Raw genomic sequence first — 21,968 nt, 5'->3', positions numbered from 1 at the left:
TTTCGACCTTGTCAATAGATGTCCGACTGATAAAGCTTCTCCTTTGATGTTCAAGATCATGAAAATTTCAATGAGAAAAAAAAATAAAATTTTTTGTGTATCATGACACAACAGGAAATCATGACGCGCTAACCAAAATTCCTTCTTTATCTTGGATGGGGTAAAGGGGAAACCGGGAAAGTGTTAAGGGAGGAGTTCGAATGGAAAAGAAAACGTACACAAAGTCAATTCTTGGTTTTGTGAAGGTAGAGAGCAGCCAATTAGTGCTTCTAACATATATAGAACTCACATCACAAATGTTCTATAGACAACACATCGACCATGAGGATAGTGATGTCATTACAATCGATAGTGGGAGCATTAATTCTGACGTTTCGTCCCCAGTAGTTTCTCCTGTTGTAGATGAAAATACCGTAATGAATATATTGCATATTGACAAGGATGAGTCTGTAGGAAGTAGTCGTAAGTCTGGAACTAGAGGCAGGTTTAGAGAACTTTTTAGAAGCCTCTCTTGGCGGAACAAAGCAAAGCCAACTACAGAAGACAAGGGTGAAGTTTCCGATAACAACGACGCTGAAAACACGAAAGAGAAAGACACTCATATAGAAATGGACAACGATGCTTTCAGCTTTTCTAACAGCCCGGTAAGAAACGTTTCATCCAGAAACACGTTTGATAACCTTTACGATACTTCCAAACCCATGCTGCATCTACAATCTAATGTATCAGTTGATAACCTTGAGAGTTTTATTAATAATCAAGAAAACGCATTTTTGCCTCAGCATAAGGAATCACCAATTTCACCAGCGACCGCAGAATCTGTATTAACTCCAGTAAATGTCGACAGCATCAAAATCCAGAAAAGCAAATCGCCCAGAAGATCACTCTCAAGAAGGTTTTCTCTGTTCTCAATAAGGTCCAGACCTTCCACAGCACCTAGTACCCTCGATCTTTCAAATGCTTCTTCTTACTTTGCAGACGAGACTTTATTGACTAATTGGAGAATGCCTAAGTACCAAACCGCAACCGTTATTGCCAAACGGTGTCCAGACCATGTCGAAACAAAGAGAGATACAAAATTAGAAAGTGAGATTTACTTGTTTCTAAACGGTTCTGATAACACTAAATTGGAAAAGGTAAATCGTATTAACACCAGAGAAAAAATCCAAAGCAACAATATTGAAAAGATGCTGTACTTCCCGTATTCAAAGTCGTTTTTTGACTCTAGTTGCCTACACAAGGGTAATGCGCTGTCGATAAGAAACGATGAAACTAACTTGACCATGAGCAGTGAACCGCATTTTTTCATCTATAACGACAATAGTGAGATAAAAACTCTCAACACAGAATTTGACGTTGACAGTATGAAAAGATCGTCCGCCTTGTCAGTGAAATCGATGCGCTTTCAGGAACTCATTGAGGCGCACACACAAGCTGCTGTGCATGACAACAACAACAATATATGCAGCCAGGTGAATCCATTGTTGGAGCTAGATCAGTGCATGGACGCCCTAGATGTCCGTGGCTTAATTCAGATTCAAGCCAAAAATTATAATTTAGAGCCTAGTAAAATCTGGAAACTCTGGATTGATGTAGTGGATAAAACCAAAAAATCGCATAGAAAGTTCAGCGTATTCACTGTGCTCTCCGAATACTCTCAAATCATAAAACTCCAAAAGAGTTACGACACATTATTGGACTACTACATCCATGACAAAAACCAGCAGCTTTACATTCTCAAGGATGAAGAAATACCAATATTTCATGGCAAGCACAAGGTGAAAACCTATGGAGAGTACGTATTTGTAATTCCCCTTGCGAGTGCCAAGCAGGTTTGGAGAGTTATACTCCACTTGCTAGTTAGCGAGAAGCTCAGCTTGAACAGCAGCAAATACGAAACAATTGGGATCTGCTGGAGAAGATACGCCTACAAAAGGCAGTATGGTTACCACTTGACGTTCTATGTCGACGACCGCGTCCGGTTCTCTTACAATGGAGCGAACCTGTTTCTCAGCGACATACGGTTGATGGTCCCTGAGAACGTGAAACATTGCTTTAGGAGATGTAAAACTGTGTTTCCAGGAGAGAAAGAGGTCCGCATCCTAGACGTGCTATAACTGTGTAATGCTGTCTATAGACAAGACATTGTTTTGACGACGTCTTCCATGTAAGCTTTCCGTCAAAGAAAAACACAAGTTTTCCATGATGGCCATTACCTAATGCAGAAGTACTATTGATGGCAAAATATCCTAAAACGGAAAATGATAAACATGAAAATTCAGGAGGAGGAAGTGCTAGCAAACTGGAATCTCCTCCAAATATGATAGATCCCGAAGTTTACGGAGATTTTTAGTCTAAGTTAAACTTTTTGTTGATGTTTAGGCAGGTTCTTATCGTCCCTTGTAGTTTCGGACAGATCACAACGGTCAGACAAGGTGATGTTTCATTAGTATGCGTGATCTATCATATTCAATGAACGCAGCCTGGCTGGTTGTAACCACTCTGATGTACGCAACTGGTGCACTCGGAGTAGTACTATTGGACAAGCAGGCAAAAACAGACATTGCCTTGATTATCTTCACAATATTTGAATGGCTCAGTGCCATTCTTTCCACTATATATCTCATTCCCTTCTTCCCTTCAGCAAACTACCTCTCATTCATTATACAAGCACTTAACGCATTTTGTGCCGCCGCATCCACAGCAATAGGAATATACTGGATAGATAATATAATCCTTGAGAGTGTGACAACTAAGAGCCTTTATCTGCGACAGCTGAAGGTATGCTTCATTACCTTGTTTACGGTGTCTCTCCTGTTCAAATTTGTCATTTACATAAGCGCCTTTCTTGATAGTTCAGTGACAGAAACCAACAGAAAGGAAATACCCAATGTGCAAGACCTGGAAGCAAACATAGAAGTCGCAGATAAAGAGTCAACCAAATTTGGATCAGTACTTTCAGACTCAATTGCCTCATCAAAATTCAATGTCGTCAAAATCAAAGACTCCTTACAAACATTAGTTTCAAAGCAAGGGAACAACAATTTAAATGATTATAAAGATAATTCAGCAAAAGCTAGTGAAAGCAGAATTAATGAACCTGGATTTGATTATCGAAGTCAGGAGAGGTTAAATCTGAAGTACGCTGAATTGTTCAAATTACCAAGTACTTCTGAAACAATTGAAACCTCAGATCTCCATAACTCAACTCCAAATATGTTATTTGAACAGAAACCTTTGACAGGTGCCTCATTCAAACAATCACAAATATTAGTGCAAAATAATTATATCCAAGATATCCCTTCCACTCCAATGATGACTAACTTATCAAATCACATAACGGAAGAAGATCTCGAAGAATCCATGGAATCTGTTCTTGTCAAAAGCCCCCACTATCAATTCCCCCAAGATGGCTCACTGACAAGTCCATACAAATCCCATCACCCTAACTACAATTTCATTTTAGAGCGACCAGCTCTAGTTAAAAATGTTGACGAAGACAAAAATATCCAGGCATTGAACATATCAGAGCCAATCTACGGAAGTAATCTCGCTACCAAGCTTACTTCAAACGGGAAAACATTGCATAATATTTCTCTACAAACTTGGAACGAAAAATCAAAGTTGTTTTTGCAAAACAACGACTTTGTTACTGATAACATACATTTACCACAAAGAGCCTCCGATATAAATCACTTCGGGTCTTCAATGTCATTCTCAGAGAATTTCAATGCTGAAAATGAAGCATTGGACACCCATTCAAACAATAGTGAGTACAATAACTGCCTTCTCGAGGAGCTCAATAGAGAAATAAAAGAAAATGGATCTCATCATGCTAAAATTCAAATGCAACAATCTCTACCCAATTTGAAACTTGCCTCACGTCACAGCTCTCAGCTCAATAGAGGTGATTCTGTTTCAAAAATAATGGGTTTGAAACCCTTGAATCAAAAAAGCAGAACAAATTCCAGCTCTCTCAATTTTGCCCACCAAAAATCAAGTTCCTTGTCCGCAATTCCAATGTCAAAATCACGATCTCATAGTCCACTAAAGAAATTCAAAGATTTCAGAGACAGTATACAATTAACACCTCGTACACCTAAACAAACGAGGCCCCCTTCTCCTATTACTTCTAATGAATTTGAGTTGGATTTGCATATAGCAAATTCCATAAGAAAATCACCTGGAAAGAAACTCTCCAGCAAATCATTAAATTCTAAAACTGGAAGCAGAAAAATCTCCTTATCCTCTCCAATTCGTCCTAATACCAACGTCTCTATGCTTGATGTAGAAAGTTATTACCCAACAGGCATTGGGTACGACTTGAACTTATCTCCTGGAGAAGGATGTGTAAGAGTGCTCGGTAATGCAGAAAATGAATCTCCATCTGATAAGAAGAACTATTTTACACATATAGTTGACGACTACATTATTCAAAACATAGTTAAAAGTCAGAGGGTGTTTAGCGGGGTAAGTGGCATGAGCGGAACTGACAAGTCAACCACATCAAACGCATCAGTCCCAAGCGGATACTACGGTGAGTATGACAAGGAGAAATGGAGAGTTATCAAAAAAGTGAAGAATGGAGTAATAGAAGAAGCCAATAAAACACTGGACTTCTCTTGTCACGGTCTACCTGGTCCATGAAACCCTAGTTTCATATCAGCATTTATTATACATGTATACTTTTCTAAATAGCATATGATTCATCAAGAACCCAGTAAATTTTGTTACATTAACAAAGAGTCTTTCAAAGATTTGAGTGCGTCAGCGAGCTGGTTGACCGTGATACCGCCTTCAACAGTTCTCACCTTCAGAGCCAAGTATTTTGGGTGTGATAGCAGGTAAGTCAATGCATTAACAAACACTTTTCTTTCCTGAGGAGTGTCTAGTCCAGGAACCAAATGGACTTCTTCTAAAGGTTTACCCAATTCCGAGCCCACAAAACTGTAACAATCCAAACTGTTGAGTAATTTGGCAAAGAGAATAATTTGCTCAGTTTCTTCAATGATGGATGCACTCAAAAGACTGTCCGTTTCCAACCAAGTTTGAATTGTGTACTTGAATTGATTTTTAAAAGTAAGTGCAAATTGAGAAAGGGAAAATGTAATACTATTCCCAAAATGGGATACTAACAATAGAACAATTGGTAGAATTCTTTCAGTCCACAATCTGTGAAGTCTACCTATAGTGGAGTTACTAGAATATGGTGAAATATGGCCTTTTTGTATTATCAGGCCAACAGGAGACTCAGTTATCAAGTGGAAGATCCCATTGTCTAAAAGTCTAGCAGCAATGGCTTTCCTTTGCACAAATTCGTAGATAAAGGAAAGAGAGTAATCTGTAAAAACTTCTTCATTATTGATTTTAATTAAGTGAGATGAGGAGAACATGTGTGCAATCGCTCTGTATGCCCCTGTCTGTATCACTATATTTGATAGTTCGGATTCTAAATCATCGTTCAATTTCAATTTGAAATATTCTTGAGTGAGAGAGAGAATGTTCAAAATGTCATCAATTTGCTTCATAATCAAAGGTGAATCGCCAAACTCCGAGACAGGTACCGACAAAGCTGAACTTCTGATGCCGTTAAACAGAGTATTTATTGACTCACAAATGATATTTCTGAACAGTTCTAGCAATGTAGAGGAATATTCCGAAACAAATTCAGGAGTCTTTATCATCGAGACACAGATTAGTAGAATTCTTAGTAAAGGTTTGTAGTAATCAATTTTCAAGCTAGCCAATCCCTGAGATAGATTAACCTCTCGTGATTCCAAAAGATCCAAACACGAGGTTAGTATGGCTATCAAAGTTGAATCTTTTATAGACTTTTTAGATTGTGAAATAGTGAGAACAATCAAAAAAGCCAACTCAATTCGACCTTTGTAAATTTCATCATAAAGCTGAAAAGGTATGCCATCCTCATAATTAATTTTGAGAAGTGATGAGGCAAGAAGACAATATTCCGTAGAGATTTCCTTAGGGCTTATATTACAGAAGCATGTCACTAGTCCACCGTAGGCTTTGGCTAAATGTATTTGGGAGTCAATAATTTGGATGTCTAAACTTATATTTTCTACTTGTCTTTTCACCTGAGCCCAATCGTCTTTATTATCAAATATTAAATCAAGTAAGTTGAAATCGTAAACAGCGTTACCTATCCCATCACCGTCTTTAGATTGCTCAATATGAAGAAATTGGCCCAACTGAAATTTCCCATTGGAAAATTTGGAGAACTTTTCACTGATCAGTTTGATACTTTGTTCATCTCTCAACTTGATCTTGAACTTAGCCTCCAGCGAATGTAAGAAATCCGAGGAGTTTAGCAAATTGAAAATTTTACTTTCACACTTTTTGCACTTCCCTCGGGATACAAATAAGTACAAGGAGATAATTTCCACTGTCTTTGCAATGATTTCAACTTTCCACACATTTGGTTCAGCAGACTCAGCGATAGTATTATTTTTGATGATATCTAAAAGTTTTTCAACAAATGTCATATCATCATTATCTGAGCATGAGCCATGCCATATACTTAAACACAATAACATTGATTTGAGTAAATGATATGTTAATTTACCTGTATAATCTGTGATATTTGCAACTAATGAACGCAATAAACGGAAAAGAGAGTATTTTCCTTCGGAAACAACTGACTTAGCGTCTGGAAGGATTGTACCAGTTATCAAAAATAACGATAAACCTTTTTGGTTATTCTCCATTGTCGAAGCCAAAAAATTTAGTAAAGCAACTTTCAAATCACTATTGGAAGTAGGAGTTGATATATCCTCATATAAGCAGTTCAACAAAATAATAGAGTGTGTCGTTCTTAAATGGGTAAGCACTGACGGTGGTTTATCATTCCAATTAGACTGTATTAATTTCGTCAATAGATTAAGAATCTGTTTCCTAAAGCTAGTGTTGAATAAGTAGACATTGATTAAATTGATTAGATTTGAATAAAGCTCTCTCTCCAAATTAGATGGTAAGTTTGCTCTAGACAAGGAACGGAGTTGTACTATTTGGGTAGAAAACTCGAAACACTCTGAAATCCAGCGATGCGCCATCAGCCCGGATCTGGAAGTAGTCAAAAGTTTCATTTTTGGATTTGAAAGCTGTTCAATTGTCAGCAACAATGGAGAAACAGCTCTTAAATCATTTATATCCCCTACCAAGAAGGAGTTCACAATTTTCTTCAGGCTTGGTTCGAACACCTCAAACACAGAGTTATTAGTGTTATTGGCAACACTGATTTTAACTTGAACGATTTGCTTGAGAAAAGAGATAATATTAATTCCGATTTGGTATTTTTCATAATCAGTCTGATATTTCCAAACAGAAAAGTTCTCAAAAATTTGTATGGCAAGGGTAGTAAAATATTCAATCACTTGAGATTTCAAGTTGATGTTGACATTTTCATTTATAGTCAGCGAAGACTTTGACAGAGTGTTCCCTAGTATCAGAAGCGAAGTAATGAATTCGTAGGAGCCTGATGTAGTCTCTATTTTATCCAACACGTCGTAGACCAAATTCCCATTAGGCCTGGAGCCAAATAAATTTGATTTGTAAAGGAATGACCAAATACGATAAGCATACCCTTTTTCTGATAAGATGTTGAAGAAAGTGAGACAATTTGCAAGTAATTCTGTATCTTTGAGCATTATTGCTTGATCAAAGATTCTAAATGATATATCAATCACATCTTGATCCTCAACAAAAGAGTTCATAGAATTCAATATTAGTCCAATGACTGCTTCATCTATGTTCATGAAAACTCTAGCTAACACTTTGAACAAAGTTTTGCGTGTATTGTTTTTTTCTGTTTGGTCAATACACAACCTTACTGACAAGTTTTTCATTATCCTACCAAGAAGAGACCATCCATTATAATCATACAAGAAAAGAACTAATGTTTCTTCTTTTCCATTTACCTTCGATAAAACTTGAGCCTTTGTATCCTTTCTCATCAATAAAGAGAGTTCATCATTGGGTTCAAAAGGTAACTGGATATTAAAATCTGCTGTCAGTTTAACTAGTTCTGGCTGTTGGTCATCAATACTATACTTGGACAAGAAATCTGCAGAATTGACGTAAGTCATGAACGTTGGCATTGCTCTTAGCTCTTCCACCGCAAGATTTGAATTAATCGAAATTAACTCTAAATACGAGTTGAGGGAGAGAGGCATTTTAGCCTTTAGAAGAATCAACATCTCATCTGTGAATGAGCTGTCGAAAAATTTGGCCACAACGTCGTTGGAAGATTTTCGAAGAATTGCTGAAATTGTTTTTATTATATCATCAGTTGGCTCAATATATGGAGTAAATGCAATAACAAATGATCCAAAGATACTAGACAAAAATGGATCGTATGAAATCAGCTCGTTGCATGTGGTTAGTGCATTACACACGTTCAATTGTGCAGCTTCTCCTGCAAAGCTCAAATACATTGTTTCTAAGTTCTTTAGTGCACCTGAGGAAAGGGATCTCTCATAGTCCTGGGCCCTTAATTCACCTTTATGCATTTCTAGGATAATGTGTTGTCTGTGTAATATAATGGACCAGGCGTATAAGACAATAGGGTTTGCCTTTGTACTCAACAAGCGTTTTGTAATCTCGTTAAGACTATCTGGACTGCTCATGAAAGTCGATTGATCTTCAAGAGAGCCAAAGTTGAAGTCCAAATCTAGGAAAAGCAGTGTTATAATGGTGGCGAGAGTTTCCACTGTGGATTTGGTCTCATCTGTGGAATTTATCGATAGGATTGCAAAAGAAGATAGGAAGCTTGTTTTCTCCATTAGTTCAAACCATTTCAACACGGAGGTGTTTTTGAATCCTTTTTGGGATTGAAGTATTGTGTAAACAAAATAATTCAAGAGTTCCAGTAGTAGTGCAATGAGGTTGTTGGAAATCAATAGATCAAGTTCAGATGATACCAGGAGTTTATTCTGTAGTTCATTGAGGGCCTCAATATCGGCCATCAAGTTGTCAATGATATTGTGCCCGTTTTTCTGGATGTCGGTTCTGATATCTGATGCCGAATTGATGTGCTGCTTTCTCAAAATCTGAGAAGACAGCTTGTAATATATTATCTGTTGCTGCAAGATCATGGAAACAAAATATGTCAACGAGTCATTGTTGGAGGAGGACCATGCTGTATCTGTTGCGGTGAAAAGCTGCACGTTTTTATTGTTGTAGTTGGGACAGTTTCTGATTCTCTTGGCAAATATGTCAACCAACTGTGCTACTTTGCTCGAGTCGAGGTCGAGTTTTTCGGATATGAATCCAACCTGTTCACTGTATTCACCTGCCCCGGCAGCCGTAAGCTGGGTACTGGAGCCACTTTCTTTTGCATAGGGTAATTTCCCGGACACAAAAGCTGCCTTATGTGATGAGAAAAACACCTGCAACTGCTCCTTTTCATCTGCAATGCCAGATGGCATTGCAGTCAGAAGTGCACACCCTCCGTCAAATGTGAGATCAGAGGATGTGTCTTCGTCTTTCTTTACGGGAGACATTGCGTGCTGAATATGCAACGACAAGTACTGTATTACTAAACCAGGTTGACAGATGTCTACTAGCCAATATTCAATTACAAACGTATAATCTGTTGTCGATGTTTGCTGCACTATTTACATGTTTCCGATTCAGAGACGGAGGAGACAGAGAACGAGAAAGAAAGAAAAAAAAAGAGCCTCGGATCTGCACCCGTGCACCTCATTGACGGTAGTAAAATATTTCACGTGCTTCCAGAGGCACGTGATCAGATCCGTTATTTTCGAAGACGGTTTTGACAGTTTCCAGTTGCTGAACGGTCTGGAAGCCCGGGGTTTCTGGCAGAGTTTCATTGGCTATAAGGGGGAACTTCTTGCCTGTGTGACTGCCGGCGACAAGCGCCTGCCATCTGTGGTGACATTCGTCGATGACGTCCAGAGCCCGTGCTCTTCCAAGCCAGCGGCCCTGGAACGCAAACTCATTTTCTGGCTTGTTCATTGGCAATTTGTAGTTTTTGAACCACCTCGTAAGGTTTTCGAGGAGTAACGGCATCTTCTCCTCGACATCGGGGACGTCATGAAGGTGTGGTGCCAATTTGTCGGCAGTGTCGATGGCGAGCAGCTTCCAGTCCATCTCCCCGTCGTCGATCATTGCCAAACAGCCGAGAATTTTCACCCTTTTCAGGGTCCCCACTGTGGCCGCCTGGTCGACATTGGAGCCGATCTCACAGATGTCAAGCGGGTCGTTATCACCGTAGTACTGCTTGCCGTCAACATCAATGGCAAGAGTTGGGTCTTCCCAGGTCTGAGGCACGGCGCCGTAGTTGCAGGGATAGCCGTGGAACGGATATATGTTGTTGATGAATCTTGGCTTGCCTTTCTTGGTGTCCTGAACTATTGGGTTGAGCGGCAGTTCTTTCGAAATCTCGAACTTTCCCTGCTCATATCGTGGGATTTCCACGACCATGTTAACGGTGCCCTCTGCTCTGTCGTAGTTGAGCGGGACGTCGTGGAAGAAGGACTGTGGACGTCCTTTTGCATCTGCAAGGTACTTTTTGAACTCGAGAGTGTACTTCCCGCCAGACGTTATCGTGTGTATGTTTCTACTGAAAGCTCTAAACATGCTTAGTGGCTGTGTGGGTTGGAAGGCTCGGGTGTGTCACGGGCATAGCACCTGGAAGTGCAGCTGAGAACCAGGTATTGTTATCACAGATGAAGAAAAGCCGTTTTCTTCCTCGGCAGGTGACAATAAGAGAATTGTCGCGCCCGAACGGGCAGGTATTCCGACGTGGGGTTACGACTGTAGACAGTTATCCGTTTTATATGAAAAAAGGGGAAGAAAGACCACGACAGGTAAATCTAGAGTAGACCCAGTAGAGTGGGGATGCGTAAGACAGGAAAAAGCATTTGAAAATGGAAGGAAAAGTGGTTGAAGCGAAAAAAAAAAATTAAAGAAATGAAATGGAATGGGAGTTTGGAAGGAAAGAGTGAAAGAAATAAGGAGAGAAATCGACATGGATCATGCATCGATCAGGTTCCAGCCATCTTTGGACACAATGTACGGGATGGAGGAACCGAGAATGCCCTCGAAACTTTCCTCTTCGGGCTTTCTCTCCTTGTCTATTTTAAGGAAATAGTTTGAATGTAGCAGAGAGTTTTTAGGGCTGAAAGGTAGACCATACATGGCGTGAAACTTAGTAATACAATACTCGGCATTGAGCTTTTTGGATCTGGTTTTCGACAGTTTGTTGGAAATGTACTTCCATTTGTGGATTTCCGCAAAAGACAGGAGGTTTTTCAGGATAATGATGTCTTCCTCGGTGAAACCGGAAATGTCCAACGAGGGGTCCGCAGGGACGTACATGTCTGGAGATATTTCCGACTGTTTGTTTGCAGCAGACTGCGAGAGTGGCGCATGCGCACTGGAAGGAGTTGGAGTAGGAGCGGGAACGAGAGAAGAGGCAGACGCAGAGGTAGGTCGTTTGAACTGTTTGGCTGAGCCAGTCTGCTTTTGCAACCCAGACCTATTTTTCGGTTTGACGATTTTGCCAATGCCAGCGGAGCCTGCCAAGGAGCCAGCGGAGAATGTGGCAGAGCACGCGGAGGAGGGAGCAGAGACGGGAGTGGATATTGCCGACGATGAGCGAGATGGGAAGGGTGCCACAAAGGGGTCCTTGAGCTTGAGCTTGAGTTGGAGCTGGCGTCTGTCGAGCTCCTCGGGTTTGCTGCTTGGCGGGAGGGGTTGGAATGCTGGTTTGCGGATGGGGAAGACGGTGGTGCTACAGAGCGGCGGCGTGGTCGCCGTCGAGCTGAAGGACGAGTTTGCGCTGGAGCTGTATGCAGAGATCGGGGAGTGTGAATGGGAGAGGGAGTGAGTGTGCTGGATGTAGGCAGCGGGCACGGCGGGCACGGGAGAGGCCCTGGTGCTGTTGAGCAGGTAGTTCTGGAACAGCTGTTGCTGCTGGACGGGGTGTGTGGATTGATGGAACTCTGCTGGGGTATAATGCGGGGTATGGCTCCGTTGTGCCTGCTGCTGTGCGTGCTGGGCCTGCCACGGGATCTGCACAAACGCAGGCGTGTATTCAGCGTACTCGTGGGCCTTAGTGGGGACGGCGTAGCCCGGCAACTTCGCTGCCTGGACGTGGACGTTCGGGGCGTAGAGCGGTGTCTGGTTGTAGCTGGGCATCGTGTTGATCGCCATGGCTGAGGTCGTGTCTCAAGTCCTGGTCGTCCTGGTCGTCCTGCTTTGAAACGAATACCGCACTTGAAGACATGCGCCCAGGCCGCGTCCCGCTGCCGTGGGCGCTGGGGGTGCAAACTGCCGGCGTACTCGTTGTTTATACAGTGATACATGGGGGTATTTATCCGACTCACCGATGGCGTCTGGGGTCTGCTGAGGCGTGCTGGGGTCCTCGGAGAGGACCCGCTGGTAGAATCGTACGACATTTTCCCGGCCGCCCGGGTGCTGCGGGTTGCTGCGGGCGGCTGCAGGGGGCTGCGGCGCGCCCGATGGGGAATGAACAGAGATGCGGTTGCCACATTCCGCGATCGTTGCTAGGCCCTCCGCGGCCATGGATCGCGCGGGAAAAAGCTGCCCGATTAGGCAGTGTGCCCTGTTGTGTCTGTGCTCAGAGGCTTTTCTGCCTTTTTTTGTCTTTCCTGGCCTTTTTCTCCAGTTTCTCCCTCTTCTTGTCCTTCTTGTCCTTCTTGTCCTTCTTTTCCTTCTTTTCCTTCTTTTCCTTCTTTTCCTTATTGTCTTTCACCTTCTTCTCTTTTTTGGCGCGTTTTTGGCGCTGCCGACTTTCGCCGTCGCTCTCGTCGTCGCTGCTGAAGAAGAACATGAGCTGCTCCGGCTGCTCTGCTTCTGCCTTCCGCTTCGCAGCGGCCCCTGTCGCCCCCACAGATGACTCCGGTAGCTCGGCAGTGCCTCGCAGCACCTCCCCTTTGACAAACATCTGGTACAACGGTGACTGCTTCTTCTTCTCGGCCCGCTCGAGCGCCTCCCGCTTCGCGTTGTCCGCACCAAAACCGTCCTTCCCGTTTACGTCCAGCGACTTCAAGTGCCCGTCAAAGAGCGTCTCCCACCACGAGACGTTCTCCTTGGCGCCGTGGCCAACCCCCTTGAGGTCAAACTTGTGCGACACAAGGATCGGCTTCTTGATCCCGCCCTTTTGTAGCGGCTGGCCGGGAGTCCAGCCGTACGACTCCAGGTATTTCTGTGAGTTCATGTGTGTCTGCGAAGATGTGTTTCCTGGATTCCAGACAGCCACGTCCCGTGTGTACAGTACACCCGTGCTGGAGAGATCTAGATGGAAAGACCGACTTGTGAAAAAAAAAATTGTATGGGATAAAAAATGCGAAAATGTAAAAATGCGGGAAACAGAGTGGAAAAGACGGCCGCGCGGGACTTCTGAGAGCATCGGGCAGGGACCCAGGCTTTCCTGCGACATACAGGACAACCAAGATACCTCAAAGTGGCATTTCCGAGTGGTATTTAGTGGCCAGAGGTAATTTTCACGTCCACCGACAGACCTGGTCGTGACAAAGCTCCATTGGCTTTTTCTGTTAGGTTTGCACAATGGGAAACACTAGCTCCAACCCGAAAATTACCAGGCATGATAAGGCCATTTTAGAGCTGAAGCTCCAGCGAGACAAGCTTCTCAAGTCGAGACAGAGACTAGCGACGGTGGTCAACCGAGAAACTCAGATTGCCAAGCAATGCGTCAAGGCGAAGAAGTTTGAGAAGGCGAAGTTGGCGTTGCGGAAGAAGAAGAGACAACAGTCGTTGCTCGACAACCTCGAGCGCCAGAGCAACACCCTGGAGGAGTTGATCGATACGATCGAATTCAAGCTGATAGAGAAGGACGTGCTCTACGGCTTGGAGCAGGGAAATAAAGTGTTGAAGGAAATCAACAGTGAGATGAGCATGGAGAAAGTCGAGAAGATTCTGGACGACACAGAGGAAGCCGTGTCGTACCAGAACGAGCTCAGCGAGAGGTTGGGCTCGTTGTTGACGAATGGAGAGGAGGAGGAGGTGGACGAGGAGTTGAGGCAGTTGGAGCTCGAAATGGGCGTGGCAGACAGGCAGGAGAGCGTGAGTGTGCCAAAGAAGGCACAGAGCGACTCCGCGGTGAGACGGAAGCTCGACTCATTACCGGCCGCTCCTAGCGAGTTACATCTTCCGCAGAAAGAGGCAGAAGGAGACGGAGCACCACAGCCGGAGAAGCAAGAGGAAGAGACTTCTAGAGTTGCACAGCTGGCCTAGCCATTTGTATCTGTAAACCTTTACTACATTAATTAATTTTTTTTTATTGCATTCGTTAAATTAAGATATCCCTATTTACAAGTGAGCCGTCGTCGCATGGGGTGTCATGAGTTACAGGGAAACGGGTTCGTCCAACCACTCCAAGAACTCTGGCGTGAAGTAGGAAATAATCAATCTGGCACCTGCTCTCAAGAACCCGTGGTGAGCCTCAAAGGCAATGCTCTTCAAATCAACAACACCCTTTTCGGCAGCCGCGTGCAACATGGCGTATTCACCACTGACATGGTAGCAGCAGATCGGGTAGTCGCTGCATATGGTCGCCGCATCTTTAACGACGTCCAAGTAGAAGGTGGATGGCTTGACAATGACACCGTCGGTACCTTCGTTCATATCTCTGATCAACGCTCTTCTCGCCAAACCGGCACCACCAGATGGCAACTGGTAGCATTTTCTATCACCGTGCGAAGGACATGAGCCGGCGGCGTCTCTGAAGGGACCGTAAAGAGAACCACTGAACTTGGCAGCGTACGACATCAGGAAAATTTTGTGGGCCAACCCTGCATCGATCAAACCTCTTTTGATGGCTTTGATTCTACCATCGATCATGTCAGAAGGAGCGATGGAGTCCGCACCCGCCTTGGCATAGTTAACAGCAACAGCCGCTATTCTGCGCACAGACAATTCGGTATTAATCGAGCCGTCTTCGTACAAGACACCGCAATGTCCGTGGCTGGTGTACTCGCAGAGGCAGACATCGCACATGACGTACAAGTCTGGGAAGTTTGTTTTCAACGCCTTGATGGCCTGAATGACTGGTCCATCAGGGTCATCTGCTGGGGAGCCCTCGGCATCCTTGGATGCTTGATCTAGCAACACACCGAACAAGATAACGGACTTAAGACCTTTTTTCACCAACGTATCGATGTATGGAATCAACTTCTTCACACCAAACCTCTTGATGTTTGGTAAGGACGGAATATCGGTTTCATCTTCTGGATCGTCCGAAATGAACAATGGGAAAATGAACATGTTTTTCTGGAGTTGCCTCTCATGTTGCCATGCTCTAAGAAGTGGATTGTTGTATCCACCTTGTAAGACAGAAGAAATATCGGTTGGTTGTCCTGGGAGATATTCGGCGCTGTGGACCATTGTTCTTATTGGTAAGCTGTATTGTTTTTTGCTGCCCGAAGCACTGAAGGAATCTAGAGGTGCTTGCGTGGATGAAAAGGCTGGTATTCCAACAAATTATGGATGGGGATGATCGATATAGACTGGCCGTATCGACGAGCTGATTTTTTGGGAGATATCTTTACGCCTCGATACGACGTTCCGAAAAGGGTAAGTTCCGTTGACTCAGATCCAAAAAGGGTCGATCGGCGCAAAATAGATTTTTGTAGTGTCTGTTATTACTGTACATTTCGTTAAGTATCTACGTATCTATCTATCTTCTTTGAATGTTTCTTCTGATGCCCACAGTCTTGCCACCTATGACGTCGTTGTTCAAGCTTGCATTGACGTACGGCGGACAAGAAAGACCGAAGTTGTTCCAGTACATTGCTGGTCCCTTTGTTAGCTGTGTGGAGTATATCTCGTCCATCGGCACCTCTCCCCTTCCCTTGACAAGCAGAAGTTTTTCTTTACCAGAAGCAAGATTTTCTGATAAAGTAACCGTATCTATTGGCGTGTAGATGTTGATGGTCTGGTTTTGGGTGTCGACCGAATGCACAATTGCCAAACCGTGAAATGTAGATGGAACTGAGTGAATAAAGCTCTCAGTAATGCAATTAGGAGAGCTGCTGGACGGCTTGGGGTCTTGACCTTCCAGGCTGAGCAGTGTGTCGATGGATATAGTGACCAACGCCACGTATTGGCATTCTAAAGACTGTGGCACATCTGCAACACTAACGCCCTGGGAATCAAAGATTGAAACGCCTACAATGCCGTTGAAACTGCGCATTCTGCGAACGTCGGATGTTGGCGTCAAGTATGACAACCGGTACGGGGACTTGAGCAGCAATGGGTTGAAGTCAAACACCCGGGACACGGCATCGTAATGCATATACGACAGTAGCTTAGCATTCCTGATGATCAGCGGAGAATAGGTGTTGAAAGAGTGTGTGGATCTGTTGGCTGCGGGGAGCCGTACAATTTCGGTTTCCCTATTCCAGGGGATTTCACGGATAATGTCGAGGTCTCGCAGCTCATCCGAAAGCTGAATGAGCGAGGTTATGTCCAGGTTGGCATTCAAGTGTGCGATTATCTCTGCACCAAAACCCTTGACCCATCCAGGAGAGTTGATGAGGGTGATGGTGTTTTTCGACGTAATCACGCTATCAATCAACTGGTCTAGCTGGCGCAAGTAGTTCAACGGCTGAATGTTCGGCGAGTTGAATCCAAGGTACTTGACGACCTCTGTGGACTTCTGGACGCGGAAGGAGTGGACGGTTCCGATAAGCGGGGACGTGATATTCGACAAGGAGATGCACCCAGACAGGCACAGCTCCGGCTGGCCTGGATCTATATCCAGGATCTGGACACCGGCATTGGTGCTGGCGGCAGAAAGAAGAGTGTTGGCAAGAAGCTTGAGAAACGACGATTTGCCTGTGTTTTTGTTCCCCACGATAAGGACTATCTTGTTCCTCCTGTCCGTCACACCAAGGGATAAGGCGAGTCTACCAAGCTGGTAGGCCCACGAGTCTGGCACGGAGGTGGCGACCCGGTTTGGCTCCGCCTCCACGAGTGCGCTGAACGTGTAGCTGTGTCCCTGGTGAGACCACGAGTTCTTCGAATGTTCGCAGGCGTACAGGTACCGGAGGTGCGGGTACAGCAGTGGGAGACGGTCCAAGCGGTCGTCATGACTCTCGAGCTGCACGACACAGGCGAACGGCGAAGCACTGAGCCCCGGAAGCGAGTGGTCCACAGGCGTGCCGGCGGCCGCTCGAATGCAAGGCAGCGACGCCAGGTTGGAGGCGTCCACAAGCTGTCCCGCCGTGCCGGCGGTCATGACAAAGGAATCGACGGACGCTACTCCGCAAAGCACCGAGACTCGGTAACGGCCCTTCACGACGAGGACGTTGCCGGGCAAGAGCCCGACCGTCTGCGTCTGCTCACCGAAGACGACGTTCTGCTCCGCCACCAGCGAGAAGTTCGAGTGCAGAATGGGCACAAAGTGGTCTGTGGCCGCAGCCCCGTTTACGAACATCGCAGCTCCTCCGAGCCCCAGGTCGAATGCCATTCCCCCCATCTCTGCAACGGGCGTGTCGTTTTCATTGGCGCCGGCGCTGGCTCTGCTCGTGTTGTCGTTGTGGTTGCCGTTGGTTTCACGGTCTGACTCCGAATCCGAATAGTTCAACGCTGCAAACGCACTCAGGCGTGCAGACATCTTTCAGGGACTGAGGGAAGAGCTGGTGGCTGTCTCTTCTTCTTCTTCTGCCGCTTTTCCTCTCTTTTCAGGCCTTTTCAGACTCCGTTTGCACCTCTTTTTCCGCTTCCGGTCTCGAAGGCTCAGATTCATGTCGAGAAAAAAAATTCTTGTTGCCCCGTTGCCCCGTTGCTGCGCCACGCCGCCGATCGACCGTAAACGCCTTTTTCTTGCTGCGCCACGTCTTTTGCTCCAGCCAATCAGCGGCGCGCCCGCCTGCATCCCTCCGAGCCAAATCAACCCACCGGCCCGCACAGACGCCAGACACACAAATTTTCCGCCTGGCAGGCGGTCTCTGGGGCCTCCGAGCAGGCCTTACGTGAGAGCGAGTGGTGCTGGCCCTGACACTCAGGAGCTCTGCGAGTGGACTAAGCTTATTTTATTCATAGTGGCCTTCTCTGAGCAGGAGCTATTGTTGTGTCACACACCACAGCAGACCCCCTATTAGTAGCTGACACAAACACACGCAAACACATACACACATAGACAAGATGGCCGACTACAAGTTACAGACCCCGGGTTTCGACGCAAGATTCCCACAGATGAACCAGACCAAGCACTGTTTCCAATCTTACCTCGACTACCACAAGTGTGTCGCCATCAAGGGCGAAGACTTTGCACCATGCAAGGTTTTCTGGCAAACCTTCCAATCCCTCTGTCCAGGTGACTGGGTTGAGACCTGGGACGACCAGAGAGCAAACGGCACCTTCCCAGGTGACTTGTCCATCGAGAGATTCAAATAAATGTGCTGACGAAAGTTCTGCGCTGGTCTCCCCTTGACTACCACCATCATTTCTACTCTTATTATTACTACTATCACAACTATTATTATTATTATTATTACTCCTGCCACTCCTGCTACGGCCCTGGTGCTTTTTCCATTATCATAGAATCTGAAATATGTTCCTAGTGATGAAGAAAATATAGATCAACCAACCATTGGAAAGGGAGCAACCTTTCACTTCGAACATCTCTTCTACTTTCTAAATCTATTTTATTTTATATTTATTAGTATAGTTTACGAGTATCTTAAAAAAGAAAAAAAGATCAACACGGTCTTCAGGACTGCTGCATGCTCCATCCGTTTGACACGAGGTTCTTGAACTTGCTCACATAGCGCACCGACAGCTGTTCGTGCCGGTGGAAGTTTATGTACGTGTACATCACGGGCACCTTCACCAGCTTGTCGATCCTTAATACCTGATTGAGCGTCTCCCGGTCGTACAACCCGTCCTCATCCTTGCCAAAATCGTTCTTCTTCCCTGTCCTTTTTCGCACACTCACTCGTCTCTCCATCAAGGTGTAGTCTATAAAGTTCAGTTGCGTGTAGTTCCGCCGTATCTTGTCCTGGCTCACCACCTGTCCGGAAATCACCACCTGGTTGTACTCGGGCAGCTTTGCAATCGACGTGTTCCGGAACCCGCTTCTCCCAGGCCCTTGCTCCGTCATATCGTAGTCCTGCAGCTGCAGTATCTTCTGCTTCAATATCTCCACTATCGTGACCATCTTTTGTATCGAATCGCCGGTCGCAATTAGTATAATCTCCTTGTTACCATCGTCACCCTCACTTTCTCCCTCTTTGCGTTCCTCGATGAACCTCAATATCTGGTCCATTTGTCGTCCTATCTTCGAATTCTTACTCAGTGGTATATAAAGCACCCTTTCGTTCTGCTCATTGAATACCTTCCCGCCAATCACACTGAAATCAAACGTGTCGGAGAGGTCCATGTTCTGTGAAAATTTGGCTAATGATCCAGATTCATCTCCTGAAAAAACAGGGGTTGACGCCCTTTTCCCTTCTCCTGCGTCGTCTTCACTCTCCAACTTTCGTTTCATGCTAGTATATATTCTATTTATTGCTTTTGTCAAGACCACGTCTGAGACCTAGCAGCTTTATCCCTGTGAAACTTAACTCGGTATCATCATGTTTCCAGTCTTTTTTAATGAAAATATTCTAGATACTCAAAAATTCTAAAAACATGAGAAAAAATCAAAAATCCAGAAAATAGAAATTCTCGAAACTATGTTTTGCTTTTCTACGTGTTCATACATAAGCTTCCAGACGCTACAGTAAGATACGTCCAACGTATTCAGCCATAGCTGGCCCATCAATCACAGAGGGAACCAATTAACACTCAACACCGGACATACTTCTTGCAAAAATGTCGTTAATCTCATCCACACAAACACTAAGGGTGAGGCAAATAACCAACTTGAAAAAGATGCTTCATCTCAACATCGATGTAGATAATGAACTTGTGACATCCACAGACGAAACCGATCTAATATGGAAAGTGTTGATTCTTGACAACAAGTCAACTGCAATTGTGTCTTCAGTTTTGAGAGTGAACGATTTGTTGGAATTTGGTATTACTGTCCACGCCTTGATCAACCAACGAAGAGCTCAACTTCAGGACGTGCCTGTAATTTATTTCGTCGAACCAACAACCGAAAATGTGGCAACCATAATCAGCGATTTGGAAAACGACCAATATTCACAATTTTACATTAATTTCACCTCAAGCTTGAGTAGATCTTTATTGGAGGAGTTTGCTAAAAGAGTGGCATTGACCGGGAAGGCTGATAGAATCAAGCAAGTGTTTGACCAATATTTGGATTTTGTGGTTACAGAACCGAATCTCTACTCCTTGGACATGAAGAATGTTTACTTCCAATTTAACAATCCACAGACAACTGAAAGTATAATCAATGAGAAGGTCGAAACGATCGCTAGCGGAATCTTTTCCTCTATCTTAACCATGGGTTCTGTCCCTATTATTAGAGCAAACAAGGGCGGGCCAGCAGAATTTATTGCTCAAAGATTAGATGAGAAATTGAGAGATCATGTCATAAACACCAGGCGGTTGTCTCTGAATAACCCAAACAGTTCTTCCGGTGCGTCGAGCAATATCTCAAGTGATAAAGCTGTTTTAATTCTGTTGGACAGAAACGTGAACTTGACTTCTATGTTTGCTCATTCTTGGATTTACCAGTGTATGGTTGCTGACGTTTTTAAGTTGGAAAGGAACACTATCAAGATTGAGAAAAACTCAGGCAGTAATGGCAGTGAAAAGGTGGAGGTTAAGAAATTCGATATCGAACCAAAGGATTTTTTCTGGAATCAAAATGCATCTTTGCCTTTCCCAGACGCCGTGGAAAATGTTGAGAAAGAGTTGAACAAATACACCAGCGATGCCAAACAAATAACTGCCAAGACAGGTTACTCTTCGATCCAAGACATCGATGTGAACGATCAAGCCGATACCCAACACATTCAGGAAGCAATCAAGTCATTGCCTGAATTGTCCCACAGAAAAAATATCATTGACATGCACATGACAGTTTTATCAGACTTAATAAAAGAGTTGGATTCCAAGAATTTGGATTCCTTCTTTGAGATTGAACAAAATCTAAACGATCCAAAAGTTCAAAGGCAATTGTTGGACATTCTATCCACAAACTCTAAGGCTGATAATTCAATGGATAAATTAAGGACCTATATTATACTATTTTTATCAAGTGACTTACCAAAGTCTTTTTGTGATGAATGCGAGTCAAAGCTAGCACAGCTTAATATTGATCTTTCACCATTGAACTACATCAAGAAAGTTAAGGAGTTCAGTAAGTTAACGGAAATGTCCTTATCGACAAAGACAAATCCAGGAAACGAATCCTCATCATACCTTGCTAACAATGGAGCTTTATTTTCCAACTTATCTTCAAAGTTGATTAACTTGGCTGACGGTTCAAGTAAAATCAGTGAAGGCTTTGGTTCTTTGGTTAGTGGAATCAAAAAGCTTTTACCAGAGAAGACGCATTTGGCTGTTACGAACATTGCAGAGGCCATTATGAATCCTACTCAAGCTAATGCCAATTCTCTCAAACTGACGGATGATTATTTGTACTATGATCCAAATATCACTAGAGGATCTCACTCCAAGCAACCAAAACGTAAAACATATAACGAAGGTATGGTTTTCGTCGTTGGAGGAGGTAACTATTTCGAATACTCAAATCTACAAGACTGGTGCAGCGATTGGAATGTTAAGCAAGGTACATCAAATGGTGCAGTTAATGGTGGTAGTCCAACAAAAATGGTTTGTTACGGATCTACTGAAATCATAACTGCCACAGAGTTCCTTGAAGAGTGTAGAGAGTTGGCAATGACATGAATTCGATAAGCAAAGATAGACCGATGGTGTGGTTCTGTATAATACTAACTTTCTAAACATGTCTATTTCTTTTATTATGCAATAAGTGGCTTTAGCGCTGTCAACAACGTAATATT

General features: G+C 44.0%; 12 protein-coding genes across 12 annotated transcripts; 5 read left to right on the top strand and 7 right to left on the bottom strand.

The window, feature by feature from the left end:
• The first annotated feature begins 36 nt into the window (after window positions 1-36).
• PICMEDRAFT_168710 (hypothetical protein) lies at window positions 37-2,284 on the top strand. Its single transcript, XM_019161375.1, has one exon. The coding sequence runs from the start codon at window positions 201-203 to the stop codon at window positions 2,115-2,117; it is 1,917 nt and encodes a 638-aa protein (XP_019016371.1). The 5' UTR covers window positions 37-200; the 3' UTR covers window positions 2,118-2,284.
• PICMEDRAFT_17746 (hypothetical protein) lies at window positions 2,250-4,939 on the top strand. Its single transcript, XM_019161720.1, has one exon. The coding sequence runs from the start codon at window positions 2,452-2,454 to the stop codon at window positions 4,645-4,647; it is 2,196 nt and encodes a 731-aa protein (XP_019016370.1). The 5' UTR covers window positions 2,250-2,451; the 3' UTR covers window positions 4,648-4,939.
• On the bottom strand, window positions 4,731-9,518 carry PICMEDRAFT_74027 (hypothetical protein; the record flags this gene model as incomplete). The annotated part of the gene is made up of 1 exon (XM_019164653.1): window positions 4,731-9,518. One exon carries the CDS (start codon window positions 9,516-9,518, stop codon window positions 4,731-4,733), a length of 4,788 nt encoding a protein of 1,595 aa, XP_019016369.1.
• Window positions 9,519-9,717: 199 nt separating this feature from the next.
• Window positions 9,718-10,617, bottom strand: PICMEDRAFT_36069 (hypothetical protein; the record flags this gene model as incomplete). The annotated part of the gene is made up of 1 exon (XM_019162982.1): window positions 9,718-10,617. The coding sequence occupies one exon, from the start codon at window positions 10,615-10,617 to the stop codon at window positions 9,718-9,720; it is 900 nt and encodes a 299-aa protein (XP_019016368.1).
• A 396-nt stretch (window positions 10,618-11,013) lies between these two features.
• On the bottom strand, window positions 11,014-12,195 carry PICMEDRAFT_74025 (hypothetical protein; the record flags this gene model as incomplete). Its single annotated transcript, XM_019164652.1, has 1 exon — window positions 11,014-12,195. The coding sequence occupies one exon, from the start codon at window positions 12,193-12,195 to the stop codon at window positions 11,014-11,016; it is 1,182 nt and encodes a 393-aa protein (XP_019016367.1).
• Window positions 12,196-12,622: 427 nt separating this feature from the next.
• Window positions 12,623-13,222, bottom strand: PICMEDRAFT_74024 (hypothetical protein; the record flags this gene model as incomplete). The annotated part of the gene is made up of 1 exon (XM_019164651.1): window positions 12,623-13,222. The coding sequence occupies one exon, from the start codon at window positions 13,220-13,222 to the stop codon at window positions 12,623-12,625; it is 600 nt and encodes a 199-aa protein (XP_019016366.1).
• A 350-nt stretch (window positions 13,223-13,572) lies between these two features.
• PICMEDRAFT_74023 (hypothetical protein) lies at window positions 13,573-14,259 on the top strand (the record flags this gene model as incomplete). The annotated part of the gene is made up of 1 exon (XM_019164650.1): window positions 13,573-14,259. One exon carries the CDS (start codon window positions 13,573-13,575, stop codon window positions 14,257-14,259), a length of 687 nt encoding a protein of 228 aa, XP_019016365.1.
• A 111-nt stretch (window positions 14,260-14,370) lies between these two features.
• PICMEDRAFT_74022 (hypothetical protein) lies at window positions 14,371-15,408 on the bottom strand (the record flags this gene model as incomplete). Its single annotated transcript, XM_019164649.1, has 1 exon — window positions 14,371-15,408. One exon carries the CDS (start codon window positions 15,406-15,408, stop codon window positions 14,371-14,373), a length of 1,038 nt encoding a protein of 345 aa, XP_019016364.1.
• A 243-nt stretch (window positions 15,409-15,651) lies between these two features.
• Window positions 15,652-17,693, bottom strand: PICMEDRAFT_17742 (hypothetical protein). Its single transcript, XM_019161719.1, has one exon. The coding sequence runs from the start codon at window positions 17,639-17,641 to the stop codon at window positions 15,701-15,703; it is 1,941 nt and encodes a 646-aa protein (XP_019016363.1). The 5' UTR covers window positions 17,642-17,693; the 3' UTR covers window positions 15,652-15,700.
• Window positions 17,694-18,171: 478 nt separating this feature from the next.
• On the top strand, window positions 18,172-18,423 carry PICMEDRAFT_36403 (hypothetical protein; the record flags this gene model as incomplete). Its single annotated transcript, XM_019163003.1, has 1 exon — window positions 18,172-18,423. One exon carries the CDS (start codon window positions 18,172-18,174, stop codon window positions 18,421-18,423), a length of 252 nt encoding a protein of 83 aa, XP_019016362.1.
• Window positions 18,424-18,739: 316 nt separating this feature from the next.
• PICMEDRAFT_12980 (hypothetical protein) lies at window positions 18,740-19,516 on the bottom strand (the record flags this gene model as incomplete). Its single annotated transcript, XM_019159994.1, has 1 exon — window positions 18,740-19,516. One exon carries the CDS (start codon window positions 19,514-19,516, stop codon window positions 18,740-18,742), a length of 777 nt encoding a protein of 258 aa, XP_019016361.1.
• A 326-nt stretch (window positions 19,517-19,842) lies between these two features.
• Window positions 19,843-21,852, top strand: PICMEDRAFT_74018 (hypothetical protein; the record flags this gene model as incomplete). Its single annotated transcript, XM_019164648.1, has 1 exon — window positions 19,843-21,852. One exon carries the CDS (start codon window positions 19,843-19,845, stop codon window positions 21,850-21,852), a length of 2,010 nt encoding a protein of 669 aa, XP_019016360.1.
• Between the last annotated feature and the right edge of the window lie 116 nt (window positions 21,853-21,968).

Source organism: Pichia membranifaciens (genome assembly GCF_001661235.1).
Source record: "Pichia membranifaciens NRRL Y-2026 unplaced genomic scaffold PICMEscaffold_5, whole genome shotgun sequence".
In the NCBI taxonomy this organism is placed as follows: Eukaryota; Fungi; Ascomycota; class Pichiomycetes; order Pichiales; family Pichiaceae; genus Pichia; species Pichia membranifaciens.
The sequence above is the reverse complement of the archived record's forward strand: the minus strand, read 5'-3'. Positions and strand labels throughout refer to the sequence as shown.